General features: G+C 42.5%; 4 protein-coding genes across 8 annotated transcripts; 2 read left to right on the top strand and 2 right to left on the bottom strand.

Annotated features, from left to right (window-relative positions):
* The first annotated feature begins 3,118 nt into the window (after positions 1–3,118).
* Positions 3,119–6,896, top strand: tmem221 (transmembrane protein 221). The gene is made up of 3 exons (XM_070831642.1): positions 3,119–3,420; positions 4,791–4,876; positions 5,733–6,896. Exons 1-3 carry the CDS (start codon positions 3,119–3,121, stop codon positions 6,275–6,277), a joined length of 933 nt encoding a protein of 310 aa, XP_070687743.1. The 3' UTR covers positions 6,278–6,896.
* borcs8 (BLOC-1 related complex subunit 8) lies at positions 3,716–9,597 on the bottom strand. Of its 2 annotated transcripts, XM_070831640.1 has the most exons (6): positions 9,472–9,596; positions 9,152–9,264; positions 8,156–8,220; positions 7,956–8,063; positions 6,903–6,994; positions 3,716–5,474 (listed from the first exon to the last, which is right to left on the bottom strand). In XM_070831640.1, the coding sequence occupies exons 1-5, from the start codon at positions 9,506–9,508 to the stop codon at positions 6,925–6,927; spliced, it is 393 nt and encodes a 130-aa protein (XP_070687741.1). In that variant the 5' UTR covers positions 9,509–9,596; the 3' UTR covers positions 3,716–5,474; positions 6,903–6,924. The 2 variants fall into 2 exon arrangements, with proteins under 2 accessions (XP_070687741.1, XP_070687742.1); XM_070831641.1 differs by lacking the exon at positions 6,903–6,994 and having other exon boundaries at positions 9,472–9,597.
* Positions 9,598–9,635: 38 nt separating this feature from the next.
* On the top strand, positions 9,636–11,805 carry rfxank (regulatory factor X-associated ankyrin-containing protein). Of its 4 annotated transcripts, XM_070831637.1 has the most exons (9): positions 9,636–9,876; positions 9,955–10,080; positions 10,257–10,367; positions 10,472–10,537; positions 10,625–10,725; positions 10,804–10,929; positions 11,099–11,165; positions 11,259–11,339; positions 11,431–11,805. In XM_070831637.1, the coding sequence occupies exons 2-9, from the start codon at positions 9,981–9,983 to the stop codon at positions 11,481–11,483; spliced, it is 705 nt and encodes a 234-aa protein (XP_070687738.1). In that variant the 5' UTR covers positions 9,636–9,876; positions 9,955–9,980; the 3' UTR covers positions 11,484–11,805. The 4 variants fall into 4 exon arrangements, with proteins under 4 accessions (XP_070687738.1, XP_070687736.1, XP_070687735.1 ...); XM_070831635.1 differs by having other exon boundaries at positions 9,976–10,080; positions 10,472–10,725; XM_070831634.1 differs by having other exon boundaries at positions 10,472–10,725.
* On the bottom strand, positions 11,690–13,930 carry nr2c2ap (nuclear receptor 2C2-associated protein). Its single transcript, XM_070831638.1, has 5 exons — positions 13,863–13,930; positions 13,599–13,689; positions 13,008–13,113; positions 12,791–12,858; positions 11,690–12,266 (listed from the first exon to the last, which is right to left on the bottom strand). The coding sequence occupies exons 1-5, from the start codon at positions 13,898–13,900 to the stop codon at positions 12,144–12,146; spliced, it is 426 nt and encodes a 141-aa protein (XP_070687739.1). The 5' UTR covers positions 13,901–13,930; the 3' UTR covers positions 11,690–12,143.
* Positions 13,931–14,707: the final 777 nt, after the last annotated feature.

The raw sequence follows: 14,707 nt of genomic DNA, 5'->3' as shown, positions 1-14,707 counted from the left end.
ATCCCACAGTAATTCAGGACTTTACAAAGCTGCACTCAGAGTGCTCTCTGTATGTGTGAAATTACAGGAATTACACAGGGAATTATAATATTTAAAAAAAAAATGCTAATTGCTGCATAGCTACAAACCAAATGTTTGAATCTCCCCTCTCAAAGGTTAAGTGTGTATGTTCTGAGAGGAAATGTCTGTGACATTTTAATCCCGGTGCACATCATGTGCTTTTCAACAATGGATCTAGAGGAATCTGGATCTATAATTATTTGTTGTACAAAGAATAGTTTAACGTTAAGTTAAATTTTTAAAAATAAATAATAGAAATGTAAGGAACAAAAGCAACGTTGCTCATGTGCTCGCACATGGGCATCAGGGTGGCCCTCTGGTTCCACAGACCGAAGTCTATTGGCAGGCACTCACTCTGCTGAAGTGTCCTTTGGTAATTCACAGACTCCCTACAGACTATGTTGTGTATCTCAGTATCATTAGTATGTGATCAGGGCACAGTTGCCTCTCCCCTCATTCAAATTGTATTCCAGTTTAATTTAGTTGTTCAATTGAACCCTAATCAAGGCTGTGAACTCAAGCTATAATAGTAACTCTGTGTGTACAGGCCAATGGGTTGGACAAAAAGAAAGAAACACCTAACGACAGGCTATAATGTTATTACAACATCACCACAAGTTACAGTTCAGTCAACGACTCTCAAATAAACAATAATTCAGCTTCAGCCACCGTATCTGTGGCTGTTGTATTAGTTTTCATTATACTGTATTATTTGTACTATTACTGTTAATGTGTCCTCCTCCACTGTGCATGTAAGATAAAAAACACACAAACTGACTGTGAATACGACTATCATGTACAGTCCTCCTGCCTGAGTGCTGTGTGTTCATACTGATGAGTAGGCCACTGTGCATTTTTACTGTACATGTTTATTAACCATCTCCGGGTATCTCCACCAATAAAAAGTGAATGGAGTGACACAGGAAAAGGAAAAAAAACAGAAATAAAATGCTCCAAGCACAGCTTAGACACTAGTGGAAAAAAGACATGCTGTCAGCTTAATAGATATATTTAGAGGTAATAACTGAATCACTGCATGAGCTACAGTATTGACTATTTTTGGGATGTGACACAATGTACAACTAAAAATAATATAGTGAGAATTTATTAGCACAGATCATCTGTGGAAGTGTGGACAACAACTCTGTTAGTGTCTCTCTCTCTCTCTCTCACACACACACTAACATATCAAGACACAAACACAGACACGAAGAGCTATGCACGAACAAACACACACTCTTCAAGATCCCCAGGAGGCATCTCAAACTGTGCATCTGATGCAATAGTTAGCAACATCCCTGCAGACAGCCTTTACCTCCAGGATTCACCTGCGTGGGCCCGTCAATCCGACAGAGAATAGTGCCAAGCCCCGTTTGTAAATACAGCAAGCTGATCACCTGCAGCTAGATTATGTCTTTCCTCAGTGTGCCGTTCATGCAAGTGTATTCTTACAATACATTTACTCTAAACGCTGTGAGCGCTCCAGCAAGCCGGAGACTGGAGGCTGAATTGCAACCAGTTGTAAAATATTACTAATAAACCCAAAAGGTGAGCGCCATTAAGTAGAAGCTACAGCGAGATAAAGGTGCCTTTGAGAGCTTTCCGTATTAAGTCCATTTTTTTTTTTCATTTTCCTGAAACCTCTCACTTCTGCTTTCGACAAGATCAGCGTCAACCCTTTTAGAGCATGTGGTGAGGCTGTCGAATGCAGAAATAGTCTCCCTGGTCAGTGTACATGTGTGAGAGCAATTGTTCACATTGTGTACCTTTATAGCTACAGCCTTATCTACATCTCAACAGAACAAGGGTTACACCTTTACAACCCCCCCCCAACACACACACACACACACACACACACTCAACGAACCCCAACCTCTAACAGAACAATAAGGCCTCTGTGACACAAGTCACAGGCTTTAAGTGTGTCAAGGTGTTAGCCATCCAGCCGTGGTGCGTATGTGAAGCGTATATATAGAATACTAAACACTAATTCTATTAAATCAGCCACGTATTGGACAACCTGACTTTAACTGATTGTCTTGTGTGGCGTGCGATGTGCACATAAAGGTACGAGTATAGATGACAGATTATGTGATTGGATGGAGAAAAAAAAACAGAGCATCACTTGTAAACTGTGCATGTTTCCACGGCAACTAGTGAAAAGTTAATTAGATTCAGGCAGTCGGACTAAGAATAAAAGGAGTATTCTACAATGAAGAGGGGTTAGCTAAGGTATCCGCTGCTGCTTCAAATTCCTCAAAAGTCAGCTTTAATGCAGGCCTACACCTACCATGGTGTCATTTTACACAGGGACAAGTTTTAGGGCTTTTTTTTCTTACACTCAGTCACATTTTGCCTTGTTTTGTGAGACACACGTCGGTTTTTACGTGTTTATTTTAGTGTTAGACAGTTAATAATCCAACGGCATGTTGAAAAGAGTCACTGTTGGATGATTTATTCACTGTGTGATGATACCAGGCTACATCACAGCATAAGCATTGGGAATAAAATTAGCCTTTGTGTCATGAGGAGATGTTTCAGTAATTTTAGGTGTGTGTTTTGCTCGGTGGTTAAACCATAGAAAAAGTATTTTAATGTTATTTTTGTGCAACCACACATCACAAAAAGGGCAGTTTAATTGGGTGCAGGTTAACGATGCAGACTGGACTGTTTTAAAGTCCTTTATTCTGTTATTCTGTGTCGTGTGCTTGGTCAGTGAGCGCTGCCTCTCTCTCAGGGGCACGTCCACGCATTGTTTCCGAGGATCCAAGAGAAAAAGTCCATTGTTGTTGCGAAGTTTTTAATCTGGGGATTTAAAGCACATCACATGCTCAGACTGGGCAGCGGAGAGCTCCAGCACAACAGGCAAAAGTGCTGCAAAAACCCATGCTGGGGAGGAAAAGAGCCCAGGGACACACTTTCTGCCATGCCAGAGCACTTTGTGGGAGTTTAGGATCGCCGGAGAGCTGTGATTAAACACACGAACCGGGACATAAGGACGCTTTCTTTTTCTTTTTCTCTGGGGAAACCTGACCAGGAGACAGATTTTAGGATAAAGATGTCGCTCAAGTACAGCCAGCGGTCTCTCATAGTCCTGTCTCTGCTGGGGATTTTATCGGCTATCATGTCTGTTTTGTCGGTCATTTTGATTTTCCAGCTGCAGTCCCAGCAGACGGCGGTGAAGGAGTCTCCCCCCTCCACCTCCGCCGTGATACCCGCTCATGTGTGGGCCGTCCTGCTGCCCGTGTCCACGGTGCTGTCCGCGCTGTCCCTCACCCTCCACCTGAGCTCTGTGGTGGTGTGTCTGCTCCACAGCTACTTTTCCACGGAGGTCTGCAGGGGAGAGCAGGACACTGAGAGGTATTTAGCCCGACATGTAAGGCGACACCAGACACACCCGAAACCCGCTTTAATTCACTCGGATTGTGCCGAATTGTTCAGAAACAAATAGTTCCGGTTACTTCTGATAGGCTGGGTCACGTTTGAAGGCTTAAACGCACGTGTAACAGCAGCACAGTTCATTCAGAAATGAATACGCACCTTTAAAAAAGGTACCACTCGGGTAGGAAGGCAACAGAAGGAGGTACAACATCTTTTTTCTAACAAGTGAAATACATTTATAAGCAAAAAAAACAAAACAAAACAAAACCCACACTCACAAATTCAAATTTTGCTTCTGCAGTCTAACTCGGTCTGGTACGACCAGTTTAGTATATTATCCTGTACTGACGCCAGTGTCCACAGTAAAGCACAAGATACATCATTTCACTTTAACTACTTGTTCAGGTGCAATGAATGATCAGGAAAGTAGAACCTCCAATGTTATGTAATACAACAATCCTGAAAGTACAAATGCAAACTTTATTTTGACCTGTTTTTGACACCACACAGGAGAGATGGTAATTCATTTTTTCCAATTTATTCTGATATTTATTCATATTTTTGAGGCAGCAGCTTGTGGTTTGTGCAAAAGCAAAACACCACCACCGCCAGCTCAAAGCACAACCTCAAATAACACCCCGAAATTGAATGGGTGCCATCCAGAAATGTAGCAGTTTAAGAAAAGAAGTGAATATTACAAGGCTAAAGCACCACACTGCATTACGTCCAGCACAGCCTCCCATTTTCTGGTCACACAGCGTTCAACACTTGTTGCTCTGAGTGGAAAATTACATTTAATCTGTTTAGTGCGCGTTTCTGCCTCTGCCCACACAATCTTCTTAAAATGCACTCTGTTAACCACAGCGGATCCTGGTTGTCTGTATTAAGTTTGATTCAAAGAAAACATAGTTTCAGAGGCATAAAAAGGGTCTTCCTTGTGTGTCAGAGTGCAGAGGCCCGTGCTGCAATGTTGTTGGTCGACCCCCACCTCTCCTCTCAACCCCTATGAATCCCATCTAAACAATGGCCTTCCTCTCATTATGCACCCTGCACACGGCCTCTAGCTGGCCCTTTCCCACGTCGGTTTACAAATCCAACAGCATACCCCAGGACATCCCTACTGATAGGGGGGGACATTCCAAGAAAACATGAACAATAATGACCTTTAAGAAAACCTCTAGCATTTAAAAATGCCCAATAATCAGTACTCGTTTTAGGACAAACAGTTACGATGTACAAACTTATCAGGGAAGAAATAAATGAACTCAAACTGATGAGAAAACTTAAGAAGCGATGTTTAGGTGTAAACATGAACCATGACATTGAACATGTGACATTTGTTTCCACAGAGCGGACTGGTTCCTTTTGGACAGCAGAGCAGTACGACATGTGGCTATTGGACTGTTCTGCCTGGGGGTTTCTGTCTACTTGGCAGGTGAGAACAAAAGAATGAAAAATAAGATTTTCATCCAGATTGAGATTGTTGTCCAGTCTTGCATGTACATATATTTACAGATATATATACAGGTTATAACAGGGCCCCTTTGTCTTTGCCTTCTAGCACACATTTTTCTTGTGTATGTGTGTTAAGTTTATATAATTTGCGTGCACGGTGCATTTTAGGCTTCAGCCTTAAACAACAAACGCACAAAACCCAGAAAACTACTGTCCAAAACATTTGTCGATGCAGTGGATTTTCAACAGCAGAGGCAAAACCAGCGCGACTGCTTTCCCTCTGGTCCGTCCAGCGAGTCCAAGAGAACAATGCATTCTTTGAGCACCGTCCATGACTTAAGTGTTTTTAATGCTGAATGTGGCAGCGCTGTGGTGCAGGAGTGGTGGGGGTCACTGGAGGCAGTCAATCCATTGTGACGAGGAGGCGTCGTCCTCATGACCCCAGTTCAGCCTCAATCAAGAGGTAGTAGAGCAAGGGGCTGTAGGAGCAGCAACACAGACTCAGGAAGTCACGTCACATCCCAGAGCTGTGCTTTTCTCCCCCTTCCTTCAGCATGCCTGAGTCTGTAGTACGTTTCCTGGAGGGAAACATGAGACAACTCAGCTGAGGACGTTTCAGCCAAATTAAATGCATTTTTGTAAAGCATCAGTTTGCCGTGATGTGGAAGAGGCAATGTGAAAATAAAAATGAAGCAAAAACTGAAACTAGCCAATCGAGTCACAAGAAAAAAAACCAACAACTTTCAGAGTAAACCAAATAATGGATGAACATCGTTTAATGGTTCTCTGTGTATAACTTCCCTGTTTTTCTACCACTCTGTTCTCTTCCTTGACAGCTATGTCCATCTTTATGATCCTGATATTTGAAGTGGAGACAGGCATCGCAAGCGCTTGCGTACTCTCCTCTGGGGTCTTAATCCTACTTGTCGTTGTGATCCACTCTCTGGTCAAAGCCTCCCGTGGTGTCAAGCGCTACCATGGCGACCACCTTGACACCCTCTTCCAGAACGACCACAGAGGCAGCAGCAGCACACCTGTGTCTCGACCCTGCGAGCTCAAAATTGGCGTGGACAAACCACGGATGCACCGCAGCCAGTCTCACCTCCACCACCCGATGTCCTATCCTCAATGTAGCAACCCGAGACAGCCAGAACAATACCAGCAACAGCAGTACTCCCCTGCTGGAGGTTCCCAGGGCCACGCTAGCGATAAAGACGGCTACAGCAGCGGCGGCAGTTGTCCCAGAATGCACAGGACCCTGTCTACTGAATCTGGTTTGCTGCAGGCTCAGGCTAAACCCTGGAATGGGGTCAACAATGAAATGAGGAGTGTCCTTGCACGCAAGGCAGGGATTTCGGCAAAAGACTCTACTCTTGTGTGAAGCTGAGCTTGTGGTTAAAGACACTGATTAGCCGACTGCTAACACACGTGTCACTCAAACACATGTAGAACCGTCAGTTTGTACCTTTTTACACCTGATTGCAGACAACATGGGACATAGATTGATAAACATACCCAAGTATTCACCTTTATCAACTGATTTCTGCTGTTCAGATTATTAAGTACTTTAATGTGATGAAAAACACTCTGACCACAACCTTTGTATAATTGGTAGTGTTGTATATGAATGGACATGATTTAAATCATATTATACGCGACAATGTTGCCCAAATGTATAGCTTTCATTGTAATAATGTAAATACTTTATTCTGCTGTATATGGTGGCTTTATGCCAAATATTCGTGCACAATGTGCAGATGAGTTTTGTCATGTTCCTCAAAATGATTTCAAAACTTTAAATTAATTAATTTTAGAAAATATACTTTAGTTTGAAAGTGGGATATTTTTCGACACCTAAAGAAGACTTAAGATTTAAATAAAGTTCACATAAACCTGTTAACTTTAAATGTAATGCAAATGCACAATTCAATAACTTCTGTAAGAAAGACGTTATGTGAAATTCCAGGCCTGAATGTGGTTTTATCATATCTAGAGGAACTACTAACCTTGGACACCTCTGTCCAGAGGTCATGAGGAAGTGGATGGGGAATGTGGAGCAGAGACAAGGGGACTGGGAGAGGGGCTCACATCACGTAAGCTTCATGCAGGTGTCAGAGTGGGTAACAAAAAAAAAACAAACAAACAGCACAGACAAATACAACAGAAAAAAACGAAGCTCCCGTTAACTACAGAAAATTCAGAACAGGTCTGACAGACTGTACATTTTGCAGTTATTGGGGGAATAAATTAGCAGAAACTGGAAGGAAAAAATAAGCTGTATCAGCTGATGTCCCGAAATATTAACTAGTACAAATTATTATACATGAGGGATTAAATAAAACAAACAGAAGCAAAGGCTGCACATGAACAAAAGGTATGATGTGGAGCAAAGAATGAATACATGCAGGATAAAACTCCAGTCTCCGAGGAACTGATTTCTCTCATTTGTAATGTTAATGACTCTTTTTGGTTTGGAAAGTTAGCTTTATGAAAACCAGCTCAAATTAAAGCCGTCTTCCAAATACTTCCAAATAATTGAGGAAATAATCCTGGGAACAGGTAATATATTTCACTTTCAAGTGAGAAACAGCCTTATATTACCCTGACACTTGAGAGGTATTGACATTCAGTTTTGCAAATTTGAAAAATGGAGACAGGTGACAGTGACTATTAACAGCGCTGGAAGGCTCATTCTTTGATGCAGCTATAGGCATGTGTTGCACATGGGTGAGTTGAGTTAGCTAACTTTGCTTGCGAAAGAATTGTTGGCGTACATCTACATATGCACATTTTGTTGCTATTAATCGGAGGATTTTTTCAAATGAAAGTAATGCCAGCTCCTACAAAGCACAGCGAGGACCAATGACACTCTAATTCTAATGAATACTTGAATAATTACAGCATTAACGCGAAGATAAATAACCCAAGTTAATACATCCATAATGGCGTTATATGGCTATGTTAGTGCAACATCATTATGTCAAACAATGTCTAAATTCCCACCGCTTCACTTTGGACACCGCTGAGTCTTAGTGCACGTGTTCACTGCTGCCTCCTACCTGCGCCCTTGAGAGTTGCCGATCTGTTCCTTCATGCTGATGGCCTGCCGGAGGAGGCCGTCAATGTTTTTGAAATACATGCTGCTGTTCGTCATGCTCTTCACGGCACTGCGTAAACCAACAGGTCAATGAAAGCATTAGCAGTCGTGACAGTGGGGCGGTAGGATTCTGCAAATATATCAACCTCTGCTTGTTCTCACCTGCATGCATACTCTACACTGTAGATGGCTCCTTGACTCTGCTCCTCCCAGCTCTGCATGTCTGTCTGTGTGAGAAATGACAGGAAACACAACAGTTCTATATTCAGGAGAAAGAGCACTACCTTATACTAGTAGTGGCCCAGTTTATATATATGTCCAGAGCTTTTGCAGCAAAGCATATAATTTACCACCAAACCACCGTGCCTCAGTTTTAACTAATTCATTCAGATAACTCTGAATGGATGAACTGAAAATCAGGGACATGCTGATGAGCAGGAGCAGGTCTACAGACGTGAGAGGGTTGTGTGGTTGACTGTGCTCGCTATTGGAGTCCTAATGAACAGTGGTGGTAGCAATATTCAGTTACACAGTGGTTACATACGCTGTCACATTTAAGATTTTTCTTAAGCAAATGTACAGAAGCATCAAAATATCCTTTAAGTGCTCATTATGCTGACCGGCCCGTTTCAGAAACATATATATATATAAAGCACTGAATTATTACTGGTGTGTTCATATTTACATATGAGTGCAACAACAGTTACAGTCCATGACATCACTGATGTAGCAGCTGGTGGGGCAAATTTCAGCTACTTTATATGCTACCAGGCAGGTTAATCTATGATAACATATCACACTGGATTAGTTGATTTATGTGTTGTAAACGGTCTGAAAAGTTATCAAATAAATGAAGTGGAGTAGAAATAGAAAGTGGCATGAAATGGAAATTTAAATTCCATTTTAAGTGCCTCAAAAACGTCCTTAAATGCAGCACTCGAGTAAATGTGCTTGGTTCCTTTCCCCCATTGGATACTGTATGAACTACCCAATATTTCAACGTTGTGAGTCCAAATGCTCTGATAACTGATATTTGATAGACATTTTCCTGTCTGAAGTTACTGCATTAGCACCGTGTAACTTGTGTTTTGAGGCTCATTTTCCCTGGTTGTTTTCCATGTGGGTGTTTAGTCCATGAGTGTGACACAGGGTGGACACCTTGTGCTGCACCAGCTCAGGCAGGGACCTTCTGACGTGCTCCTGCAGCCTGTAGAGAGCCACCGACGGCTCGTTAGCCAGCACGTACATGCTCTCCGTGAATTTGTCAGTCACTGTAGAGTCAAAGAAATTTATCAGTATGTTAGAAAAAACAAAAAAGGACAACACCCAACAGCACGGGACGCGGACAAGCAGCGATGTAAACACGGCGCTAGCATAGCGTCAAGTTAGCGGCTAAAGCGAGATAACAGCTACTAGCTTAGCTGCAGCGTTGCAAGGTAACAATGAGGTAAGTTGTATTTATGTCGGCTAATGTTTACCTCGTCTCACTTTCAGTTGCATCTCCTGGTCCTCCATGACGAAAGCCGGGGGCTTATAACAACACAATGCAGCTGTACGCAAGTTGTGTCAGCTGATTCTTGCTACTTCCGTGTTTTTTTTGTTGTCATGTGCTACACGGCGATGTTCCGGAGAGAAATATCGATCACAAGAACAACAGTTCTTCCCCCCAAAGAGTACCAAATGGTGTGATACATAAGGCGGGCTGAATCAAACGTGTTTTCATCTCTTTTGTTAAAACAAGTGATTAATTGAATAGCTAATCAGCTGAACGGCGAGTAAGACATCTTCGATAGCCCGCGTGAGCCATCGTGTGATCTGAAACAATTTACTTTCAGTTTCCCCAAAAGGAAGTTAGCGCAAATTAGACAGAGAGGCTGGATGTGGTGAGTGGACAATGCATTTCGTTTTATAAACTATATTTGGCTACTTTTCCTTGTCGCCAGCGCCACATTACCTAGTAGTTCGTCTTGTTTTTATTGCAGCGATCATGGAGGCCGGAGGTGATGAGGAGGTTGCGGATGGCCAAAATATCCAGTCATCCAACGCTAATGTTTGTCCCTCCGAGTCCAGGGATGAGAGGTCCAATGGTACCTGTGCCCTTTTCTGTGTCTTTTCTTGATATAACTTTCCTATATGTGAGCACTTTCTTGACACACATTATGTATTTCTGCAGACACCCGATGTTTGCAGTCTTAAAATGATGAATTAAACAGTGATTGTGTTGCTCCCACTGACATGGCTGTGGCTCATCTGATTGGACCAGTGTCTCCAGAGAACATGGATGTAGATGAAGAGGGTTTGTTCAAACACTCCACCACACTGACCAACAAGCAGCGTGGGAATGAGGTTACAGTACGCCCAGCAACACTAGACTGTAAGCACTGGTGAAGACCTAACTAACAAAATGTGGTAGACAAGCAATCGTGCTGTTCTCATAGTCCTGAGCGTACGAAGTTATTAAGACTTTATTTCCATCAGCTCTGTCCATACACCAGCTGGCGGCTCAAGGCGAGGTTTCACAAGTGGCCGCACACCTGAGTAAAGGTGAGAACTGTGGCTGTCACACACCAACAATGCATCAAATTGTGCAAAATTCCTCCTGCTTGTTCTGTCACCTGTTTCGTTTTACAGACAGTTCACTGCTCAGCAGACAGGATGAACGGGGCTTCACGCCTCTCATGTGGGCAGCAGCGTTTGGAGAGAAAGCTGTGGTGGATTTTCTCCTAGAAAAGGTTAGAAATGAACATCTGCTGCCCGGAGAGACCCTTTAGTCCTTATTAAGACTAAATATTGTGGGATTTTTGTTTTAGGGCGCAGACCCCAAAACAATTGCGCGGGAGCGGGAGAGTGCCCTAACACTGGCCAGCTCCGGAGGTTATGTGGACATTGTTGAATCTCTTCTCAAACATGGGGTGGACATCAACACCTATGACTGGGTACATAATGACTTCCTTTATGTCAGACATGTCATCACACATCCATGAGATTAATTAGTTATGGCAAGCAAACACACATTAAGATGATCACGATTATCTGTTAAACATAGAAATATAGCCACAACGTGATATGTTTTGTTTTTAAGACATGTATTTTTTTAAATCTCAGAATGGTGGAACTCCTCTTCTTTATGCTGTACGAGGAAACCACATCAAATGTGTAGAGGCACTCTTAGGTACGATGCATGTTTACAGTGTAAAGTCACGATGGCTTCTGGCGAACTCAGTTTGAATGTTTTATTAATTGCCATTACTGCACTCTCTGGCAGCTAAAGGAGCAGACATGACCATCGAGTCCGACTCTGGATACAGCCCAATGGCCTTAGCTGTTGCCCTTGGACACAAAAAGAGTAAGCATCGTCTTCTCATACCTGACGAATACATTTGGTTTTCACAGGTTACTGTTCAGAACTAACACTTGTTATTTCGTTTATTTCCTAGTTCAGAAAGTGTTGGAGGACCATATTCTGAAACTCTACAAGCCACCAACATGACACTAGGTGAAACGAATAAATGGAAAGGACAGCCTGACACAGTTGATCTCAGATCTACAACCAGCTCTCATCCGTGGTGAGATGACTGAGACCCGTCACAATTACGAGTCACTGTAAGAGACCAGTCCGTGCAGAGACATTTACACTGAGTAAACTGCACATTATTTTATAGACAGTTTATTTCAGTTGTACACATTACAATGTGCAAAAACTTTGTACAAACAAGGACTAAAATGTGACAGTTGTGAAGCAGAATTATTTTGCTTGGCGGAAGGACAGCGATGGAGGACTGTAAACAAGATTTAATAAAAATGTATTTTTATACTGTGTGATCCACTGGAATGGTGCTTCAACTAAAGGCACAATACACTGTACATATATTCAGTACAGAACATGATTACACATGCTCTTAAAATCACAAGAAAGCCAGTACATCTGCAATTAAAACTCAGCATCAGACTCCACGCCAAGCCTTCTGTGTTTGGCTTGGCAGATCCCTGAAAGCACCCATACCAAAAAAGGCCACATTTACATCAGTTCATGAGGTGGCAGTACAGATGACATGTTTCCCAAGTGCCACCACACCGTCCTGCATCCTGTACTTTACTCGGGTCATTTCCTCTCTCATAGGACAATTTAAAAAAAAAAAAAAAAAAAAGGTCACGAGGATTTTTCCCCCAGGATGTCCAAGGAGTAAACAATTATTCTCCCAAAAAAGTCACCACTATTCTCAAACATTATTTTTACTTTGTCCACCGCAGGGGCCTCCTGTATGGGAAAGCTGTGGGTGTGGAGTTAAGAACAAGATAAGCAGGGTAATGATGAAAAGCATGTGCAGGAAAATATTGTCTGATACTTATTAAGGTAACAGGAAACACAGTGCGTTTCTAGAGTGACAGGTACAGCTTCCGCTGCACTAATAACCCTGGTGTCGACTAACGGACTGCATTCTACTCGCATTTTAACGCACTGAAGCAGAATTGCTCCCATAAAATAAAACATAAAAATGCAAGAAAAAAAAATTGTTTTAAAAAATGTGCCCCCCAATTTGGTGTTGAATTAAAAAAAAAAATAATAATTTTTCCCCGTTAAAGGGTTTTTTGAGAGGAGTTTTTCTACATCTGGATTAAAGCTCGAAGGACAGAGGTTGTCATACACTGTTAAAGCCTCCTGAGGCAAATTGTGATTTGGGGTTAGTAAATAAAATCTGACTTGACTACAGGTTTGGTCTCAGTTATGCAGCACTGTTCACCCTGTTACCGATCAGCCTCCTCTGTCTAATGCTGCATAGTGAAACTGAAGGATATCTGTAGCGAGTTGTCGTCTTCTGGATAAAAATGGCTGATCACCGTTGTGTCTCCATCTTTTGGACAACCTGCAGAAAGCACAAGTGGAAAATAACTTATCTCGTGACACCTAATGTCTCGTCTGCGGTAGGAAACACTAAAATGAGAAGGCAGTGGAAAATCACATCAGGAAATTTGTCATGAGGCTCAACTGGAAAATGTAATCTCTGGGTTTTACCTTCTAGTTTGCATGTTTTTGCTGAGAAGCCTCCCTGGAACTGGACCTTTAACTCCATCAGCTTGACAGACTGGGGGAACTCCAGAGACACCCACTGACAGTCACCCTGTCAGAGATATGAAATCGACAAAGGTCTTAATGTGACATGAATAGTTTAGCACTTAGGTACCCCTGAGAAGTCCTGGGTGTTTATCTCCATTCTAAACTACATAGGAACTGTATGTAGGTTTTAAGTGTGTTCACATATGGACAAAATTAATGTTACCCATAAATAAATGTTATGTTAAAACTAAGTACCAAAAAATTAGTGCTGTTGCTGAAACACTTATCTCCCACAATGCAATGCACAGCTGCAAAACATTATGGATGGTTGACAGACTCAGGAGCATCTCAACGAAATACAACTATTAGATTTTTTGGAGAAAACCTTTAGTACTTTTGGTAAAGTTTAAGTCATAGGACACATTAGTTCAAGTGTCATTCTAAAGTTGTAGTTTTGGTAATTGCAGCCAGTAAATATATTGATTTCTTCTACATAAATACTTTAAACAACAGGAACACTATGGACCTGGGACACAGTTGCAGTTTTACCTGGTCTGAGTTCCAGCATGTCTCTTCATTGCAGTCAAACATGTACTTCTTTCCGTACTGCTTCACATCTCTGTTCAGCACTGAACTCACCCTGAAATTGAAATTCTTAGTTGTTAGTTTGCACGTTCACCGGCTGACAGACAACAACAGGGAGCAGGACATGCGCCATTTACGACTCTTTTCGTATTGAACTCATGAGAGACAGTTAAGTCCATTAACTGTATCTTTATGAACACCCTCCATTCACCTGTAGCTGCTCTTTACCTGCTTCGAGTCTCGCTGCAAATCAATGAAGACGCCATGTCGATTTTCTCAGACCACACACGCTGCCGTCAAGCGACGCGGCATTTACGACAGTGACGTTAAGGGGTAGCTGTTTCTCTTTCCGCCACTAGATGGAAATCACGTCCCGTCAAAATGTTGTGGAGAAGGTGCTGGTGTCCAAACTGAGGGTAAGGTTTGCCCATCCTCATCTAAAGATTATTAATCATTGACAACACAAGATATGAAACATTATTCCACTCTCTCTAGCCTGTGTGACCAGGCTGTAGTCTGAGGAGCTGTTTGTAGCAGCGTGTCTCACCGTGGTCTGCAGGGGACACAAAGGTCAGGGAGATAAGAATCGATCAGGAAGAGGAGAGTACAGACACTAGTCCTCACTAAAGGTTTATCGATCATCTAACCGATTGCAACCTTTAAATGAAACATGCAGAGACAGCTTTAAATGTTACATGTGGGTGTCACTGCTTTTGTCAGTGAGCATATTCCTATATATCATTCCCTCATAACCAGGCAAGCAGGAACCCAGCAGTGTGTGTGTGTGTGTGTGTGTGTGTGTGTATTTGGCACATGGCTTATTGCAGATGGAGAACTCCTGCTGAGGTTTTGTCACAGTGCCCCTTCACTGCAGATAATCAATAGGTCTGAAATACAAAACCTGATGAAGCCCAGCCTCCGTGAAAATTGCACAGGGGGCTGGGGAGACTGACTGGATTGTAAGGTTTGGACACACACACCTCCTTACGCCTTCCAGAATCAGCACCACAAACACATATACACACACACACACACACACACACACACACACACACACACACACACACACACAC

The sequence above is a fragment of the Pempheris klunzingeri genome, chromosome 6, assembly GCF_042242105.1.
Source record: "Pempheris klunzingeri isolate RE-2024b chromosome 6, fPemKlu1.hap1, whole genome shotgun sequence".
Classification (NCBI taxonomy): domain Eukaryota; kingdom Metazoa; phylum Chordata; class Actinopteri; order Acropomatiformes; family Pempheridae; genus Pempheris; species Pempheris klunzingeri.
The sequence above is the reverse complement of the archived record's forward strand: the minus strand, read 5'-3'. Positions and strand labels throughout refer to the sequence as shown.